The sequence below is a fragment of the Brachypodium distachyon genome, chromosome 1 (genome assembly GCF_000005505.3).
Source record: "Brachypodium distachyon strain Bd21 chromosome 1, Brachypodium_distachyon_v3.0, whole genome shotgun sequence".
NCBI lineage: Eukaryota > Viridiplantae > Streptophyta > Magnoliopsida > Poales > Poaceae > Brachypodium > Brachypodium distachyon.
The window spans coordinates 42,738,326-42,745,864 of NC_016131.3; the positions used below are offsets into that span (position 1 = coordinate 42,738,326).

At 43.9% G+C, this 7,539-nt stretch overlaps 2 protein-coding genes across 2 annotated transcripts; both read left to right on the forward strand.

Moving 5' to 3' along the window:
- Window positions 1-335: 335 nt before the first annotated feature.
- On the forward strand, window positions 336-2,529 carry LOC100822496 (receptor-like protein EIX1; the record flags this gene model as incomplete). Its single annotated transcript, XM_014898760.2, is given in 1 exon segment — window positions 336-2,529. A coding segment is annotated over 1 exon segment (2,163 nt), but the record flags the coding sequence as incomplete, so codon positions are not given.
- LOC112268502 (receptor-like protein EIX2) lies at window positions 2,495-3,485 on the forward strand. Its single transcript, XM_024460230.1, has one exon. It carries the CDS (start codon window positions 2,532-2,534, stop codon window positions 3,258-3,260), a length of 729 nt encoding a protein of 242 aa, XP_024315998.1. The 5' UTR covers window positions 2,495-2,531; the 3' UTR covers window positions 3,261-3,485.
- Window positions 3,486-7,539: the final 4,054 nt, after the last annotated feature.

Below are 7,539 nucleotides of genomic sequence, written 5' to 3' on the forward strand. Positions count from 1 at the left end.
AGTGCTTTCCACAGGAACATGTAACATTGACTCCAGCTGAATTCTGCACCACAAGTTTCGGAGAAACCCAATTTTTCCATGCCGTGTGTATTATGCCAGTTCTAGAGCATACGGAGATCTTCACAAGCGACCAAGGTTCACTAATTTGCTAACTGTTTCCGCGTTGTACAGGTCAACTATCCCAATGACTTGGAATTTCAGGCGCATCCACACAAGCCACTATCAAATAGAGCATCGGAGAAAACTTGACTAGAAGTCCAGCGCTGATCTTTCACACTATACCGGCCGGACTGTGCTGCACATATATAGGCATATATATGGCGTAACCCAGCATATGCAAAGAAAAACAGGCATAAGTTACATACAATGGGCAATTGTAGATACTTGTGCTTGTACATCCAAATAGCCATAGCCTTGCTTTTGCTCTCGCAAATCAGCTCCACCGAGGCTTCAGCTTATGCCAACAACACTGGCGGCTGCATCGCAAGAGAGAGATCCGCTCTTATCCGCTTCAAAGCGGGCCTGATCTCGTACTCCGCAGACCTGCTTTCCTCATGGCAGGGCGACGACTGCTGCGGATGGAAGGGCGTCCATTGCAGCAAGAGAACCGGCCATGTCATCAAGCTCGACCTCCGATCTCTTCATGTCCCAGGTACAGCACCTTCGCTGGGAGGCAATATAAGCTCTTCCTTGCTTGGTTTGCAACGCCTGCAGTATCTCGACCTGAGCAACAGCTGGTTTGGCGGACACATACCAGAATTTCTGCCTTATCTCCACAACTTGAGGTATCTAAGCCTTTCGGAATCGGGATTTACTGGAATGATACCTCCACACCTGGGTAATCTCTCCAACTTGCGTTACTTGAGTCTTGGTTATGATCAAACATACTCCACGGATATTACTTGGTTGCAACAGTTATCCTCCCTTGAGCACCTAGAAATGAGCCAGGTGAACCTCAGTGGCATTCAAAACTGATTGCCGGTGATCAATATGCTTCCATCCCTTAAAGTTCTTCTTCTTGTTGGGTGCGGACTTAACAACAGTCCTGATTTTCTTCTGCATTCAAATCTGACATCTATTGAAACTATCGACATTTCCTGGAACCATCTCCAAAAATCTATAGCACCTAACTGGTTTTGGGATTTGACGAACCTCAAGCAACTTGATATCTCTTATAACAAATTCAGCGGCCCATTTCCAAACGAGATTGGGAATATGACCTCCATGAAACAACTTCATTTATCAAACAATAACCTTGTGGGTATGATACCATCAAACCTGAAGAATCTTTGTAACCTGGAAGAACTACATCTATCTAGCAATAACATCAATGGAAGCATAACAGAAATCTTTCAACGCTTCCCTACTTGTTCACTTAATAAACTTGCAGCCTTAGCTCTATCTGACACCGATTTGGCAGGAAGCCTACCAACCAACCTACAAGAATCCTTCAGCAATCTGACCTTTCTCGATCTTAGTGAAAACAAACTCACGGGTCCTGTGCCGCTATGGATAGGAGAGCTCACAAAGCTAACTTCATTGGACCTAACCAACAACAACCTTGATGGTGTTTTGCACGAAGGACATTTGTCAGGCTTACCAAGCTTGGAGAATTTGTTGTTGTCAGGTAATTCCATAGCCATCATAGTCAATTCGACCTGGTTTCCACCTTTTAGTCTAACAGTGATTAAACTCCGGTCGTGTATTCTTGGGCCTAGATTTCCATTGTGGCTTCGATGGCAAAAACCTTTAGAGCTCGATATCTCAAACACAGGCATATCCGACATGGTTCCAGATTGGTTTTGGATAATGGTTTCTTTGCTGGATGAGATAAATATGCCACAGAATCAACTTAGTGGTTTTCTACCATCTACGATGGAACATATGAGAGCATATAGAATAGATCTCAGTTCTAACCAGTTCAGTGGTCCAATGCCTAAGCTTCCTGTTAATCTAACCTACTTGGATCTTAGTAGAAACAAATTATCGGGGCTACCAATAGAATTTGGAGCGCCACAACTTCAAGTACTTATTCTGTTTGGCAACTCAATCTCTGGCTCCATTCCATCATATTTTTGCGAGTTGGGATCAATATCAGTGTTAGACCTATCAGAAAATAAGCTAACCGGGCCACTTCCTAATTGCCTACACGATGAGTCCACAACAAAAAAGACAACCTTGAGTATTCGTAATCTATACTTAAGAAACAACAACCTCTCCGGTGATTTTCCCTTGCTCCTCCAAAACTGTCAAGAGCTCATATTTCTTGATCTCGCATACAATCAATTCTCTGGGACTTTGCCATCATGGATTGGGGAGAAGCTGCCATCTTTGGCATTCTTAAGGCTGAGATCTAATATGTTTCATGGTCACATTCCTGTGGGGCTTACGAAGCTAGCTGATCTTCAATATTTGGACCTTTCCAACAACAATATATCAGGAGGCATACCAAAATCTATTGTTAACTTCACAGGAATGATTCAAAGGAGAGATAAATATGGTAAATATGATGGCACAGTTATTTTGCATAAATGGAGAGCCCGAGGGGATCTGTTAGCGGGACCGGTCTGAATACATATGTAACCCAAGGTCCTGGTGACAGCGTGTACAGTCAGAACTTCTGGTTGATCACAAAAGGCCAAGAGAGATTATATACAGGACAAATCCTATACATGGTAAATCTTGATTTGTCATGTAACAATATTACAGGAGAGATTCCTGAGGAGATCGGCACTCTTGTGGCACTTAAGAGCCTGAACTTATCATGGAATGCTTTTACTAACAAAATTCCTGAAAAGATTGGTGCCTTGGTACAAGTGGAGTCCCTCGACTTGTCACACAATGTTTTGTCGGGTGAAATTCCTACGAGCTTATCGGCTCTCACATCTCTGAGTCGCTTGAATCTGTCCTACAACATTCTGACGGGACAGATACCATCTGGAAACCAACTGCAAACACTTGAGGACCCAGAATCTATTTATGTTGGCAACCCAGGTCTTTGTGGTCCTCCTCTCTCCAAGACATGTTCAACGACTGTGTTGATTCCATCTCCTCTAGAAGATCATGAAGACGCAAGGGATATGGCCTTTATCCTCGTCATGAGTTCTGGGTATGCGATGGGTCTGTGGATAGTCTTTTGCACCCTCTTGTTCAAGAGGAAATGGAGAATTTGCTGGTTCTCGTTCTATGACAGCTTGCGCGATTGGGCTTATGTGCAAGTGGCCGTTACCTGGGCTTACTGGAGAAGAAAAGATGGATAGAAGCTAATATCATCATCAACACTTCTTGCTATGCTACCATGAGCGCGTATTTATCATGTATCGATCTTATTTGAGTATTGTACAAGTGTATTGATAAATATGTACTTAAGGCACATGTATCCAATCGACTGCATGTGATTGGCAGCCTTTGCTATGTAGTAGTACAAGTTTATACAAAATGAATAAGGTCGAGGCTGCACAGTTTGGCCTACTCTTTTTGGTCGTCGCTGAAGTTAAACGGGTCCCTATGTGAAAAATGAAGGCATGAGTAGTGAAATTTGGAAACAGAGATCGCACACCCAATTTCTCTTTTTTATTGCGAGAAGGCCAAAGCCATATATTAAATCAATCAATCCTTACAGAATAATCTTTAAAGTTCATGTAGGTAACGTCGTTGTTTTCCTCCTGCACTCGCCGGTAGCCCGCCATGCGCGAAGCTCAATGCTGCGTCTGGACCTCCGAACCACGTCAAGCCAAGAAAACGTTGTTGACCTAGCAGCCGGAAATCACCGGTCGGAGCCAGAAGACACCGGCGACAATTCTCTAAGAAACAGACCACCGTCCCGAAAAAGAAGACGGCGAAGAGGGTTGGATGACCATCCCAGATCCGGCCAGACGGATCCTAAAAGACCTAACCTCACTAACTCCATGAAGAGGTCGAAACTGTACAAGCCTCATAGATCGAAAAAGAAACCAGTAAACCGAGGCACGCAGTCTGCCTGCAAAGCACAAACATAAAACTAGATTCACCACTCTAGAATAGAACCGACCAACCACCATGTCGTCCCCATTTCCCCACCCCCCCACCCCACTACACCACTCGCTCCCAGTCCCCAAAACCCTAGGGTTCGCCGCCTCCTTCGCCGACGCGCACCGTGGCCATGAATTGGCCGATGTCACCTCCTTCCGTGTTCTCCATGAACGTGCACGGCTGTCACGGTCGATGGATTCCCCATCCTGGCTAGGGAGTTGTGCCTGCGGGTCGTCGGACTCGTTCAGCCCCAAGGCACGGCACTGCCAGCTTGCTAGCGCGTCGTCGTCCAGAGCCCGAGATCGAGGAGTAAGAGGTGATGGAGATCAAGGGGGGAGGAGATGGAGATCGAGGAGGGAGGAAGCCGCGCGCCGCCCACCCCTCCTGGAGCTGCGCCGGAGAGCTCCCACTGTGCCGGCCTCCGCCCACATTATCGAGCACGCGGTTCCGACGAGCAAGAGGAGGAGCACTTAGTGCTCTATGTCTACAAGGCGTCGCTGAAGACCGGCGCCGAGGAAGCTGCCCGCCAGGTGTCATTCAAATCAGAGGAGTTAGCACGGGGATTCAGAGCTGAGAAGGAGCACCAGAGGGAGTGGCGCGCGGAGGCATTGCTCAAGACGCTCGTCCTGGTCTTTAACGATGAGGCCGATTGAACCGGCGAGCGCTTCTCAATTAGCTTGCCATATGGTTCCCAAATCCAGTGGCAAGGTGGTTGTCCTTCAAGTGTGTACCAGTCGTGTAACCATTAGGATTTAGGTTTTAGAGTTTATCAATGAATTTTAGCAAGTTTAAATTTTAATCCGCTTGTCATATGGTTCCCAAATGGGCCGCCCCGTTGGGCGCACTCTGCGACCCAAACGAACATATGCCGGACAGGGGCCTTTGGCTTTGGGCTGTCCGGGCCGCCACCAAACGGACCAAAACGGACACATTTTGTGTCCGTATGTGTCCGTTTTACATCAGCCCGCTGGAGTCGCCCTTAACCGAAGAAGACAAGTGAATCTCAGTGCCTTGAGGAGAGAAAGAAGGCGAGTTGGAAAAAAAATAAAGTTATTGTTTTGCTCATTACATGTTGGCCTCTTTTAGTGTGGCATCTGGGTCCCGAAAGATTTTTCCACAGCTGAGCCAAAGAGAAACAGTTTCTTTTCCACAGAACTAAAAATTACTTTGCTTTTCCACAAAACTAGAAAACAAAAAACTTTAAAACCTAAAACCTAAAGTTTTAAAGTTATTTTAGTGGCTAATTGCCACAGTTGTGTCTCTCATTTTGTTGGCCACACTTTTTGTGACAAGTCAAACTTAGCTAACTTAGCTTTGGTGTTCTTTGGCACCGACCAAATATCTTGCTCCTACACATTCAGATAATTATATGGGAAAGACCATACATTACTATATGCACCAGCCTTACAGAATTTACTCTTAGTATGGTGATCAAATGTGTACTGTATATACAGTATGCTGCCAGAGGGACTTACGTTGTACTTCAGTTTTGTCAGGGAGTCCACAAGCAATTTCTCTCAAACTAATATCAGTAGTATTTTCTTGACCATTTCTTCTCGAGTAATCTTATTTTCCTGTGCAATAAAAATGTTTAAATGAACAACACAAGCAAACTGACTGCAAAATTCAATGACAACTCATAACAGAGCAGGAACAATACAGATTGCCGAGAGAGTGGCACCTTCAACTCTTCATAGTGATGGCAGAGCAATTTCCTTGCCAAAGATGATATATTGTCTTGTATCATCTCAAAAGGCACTCTGAATGAAATCCATATAGAGGTTGGTCCTTTATCAGTTTGGCACATTACCTACATACAGGTCATGTGTCAGATAAATGAGAGAGTTATTAGTTTGTTTATTACTTTATGATAGTACTAGAAATGTTTTTTAATGTAATGAGGCACAGAGAAAATTACTTAGTGGTAAAGATGAACTTTAACAAGCATTCTCTAGCAAATATGCTAAGACCTAAAAATACATCTAAGTGAATAGTATGCTTGTACCTACCCTGTAGCTCATTTTGGAAAGTACCATGACAAGAGTTTACGCCAACTCACAGGTTGAAGAGTAGAAAGATCCATGTCACTTCTGTTGGAGGTGGGCACAACCATAAACCTTCAACCCATGCAAATACTCTGAACATAAGCACAGTAAAAGTGGATCGCTCATTTATCTCATGTAAATATACATGATCAAACAATAATACTTAATACATAATGTTACCTTGAACTTTAGGAGCAAGCCTGAAATTTATCAGATATTTCAAGATGAGTGCTTTGACGCGGTGGGCACATCACATAATACTTTGCGTTTGAGCAGTTACCGGCACCAGAATCATATATGCCTAGGAGGCTAGGAACTCCTCCTGTGAACCTGGTTTAATAACTTCTGTATTGCCCAATATTACTCGGCACAGAAACATATATCGTACCCCTTTTTCGTCAACATCGCAAAGACCAGCACTACAAAATGATAAAATACTCCACTGATGTGTAACTAAAACAGAACATTAAAACTATCATATGAAACAACAACCTGGTACAGGCACGGTTTTTGGGTGGCAGATAATTGCCAGCGCCTATATCAGTATTATGAGTGTTTTTTCCAGAGCTAGCAAAACCATTAACTATAACACTAATGATGCCTTGCTTCGTGGATCCAAGCCACCCATATCTCGCATTTGCATTGCCAAACTTCTCTATCGTCAACCTCATCTGTCTTTCGAAAGCTTCAAGTCTACACTGTGCAGTGATATGCTTTGGAGAGTACCGATGAATATGAAATATGGTGTTAGGCATTGCAAATGAACACATACCAGAGTGGAAAATGTTCTGAACAAACAGAAAACTTTCACTACCTCTTTCAACATGTACAATCTTCTTGCGTAATATATCTAAAGCACAAGAATTCTGTGCAACTGGAGGGCTGGCTTCAAGGATAGCTTCATTCACCACATCAGATGGATACGTCATAACCTTATCCCCAACAAAACCTTGTGCGCCACCTTCAACAATGCTCGTGCCCAGTTTACCAGATTCATCAAATCCCTCATCAAAGAATGAAGACGGACAAAATCACTTGTCAGTCTCATTGAGCCATGCAACAGATCGTTGTTTTCTCGTTTGTACGTTCACTGAGTCTCATCACACCATAAACCTTGTTTGTAAAACACAAAACGACTTGGTGCTCCACTTTTCAGGTAATTAACACAATCATTAGCTAGATTAGTTCGACTGCAACAACTGGGAGGAGGTGAATCTTATGAGGATCTGCTGTGAACCCTAGCTGAAGATACATTCTCCTCAACACGATGGGACTTGGAGTCTTTTGCCAGACAATCATCAGTAGGCTTGCGGTTCAGGCAGGAAGCGTTGGACTTTTTCAGTGATCCATGGATGGTTTAGTTCCTAATATAAAAACAATGAAACATGGAAATTGGTGATCCTACTATGATACTTCCTCTGATCCATAAAGAAGTGTCGCCCATCTAGTACTTCCTCCGTACAACAAAGAATGTCTCAACTTT

Excerpts from the sequence above, each read along its gene's own strand:
- LOC112268502 (XM_024460230.1), top strand. The coding sequence starts at position 2,532 with ATGGAGAGCCCGAGGGGATCTGTTAGCGGGACCGGTCTGAATACATAT.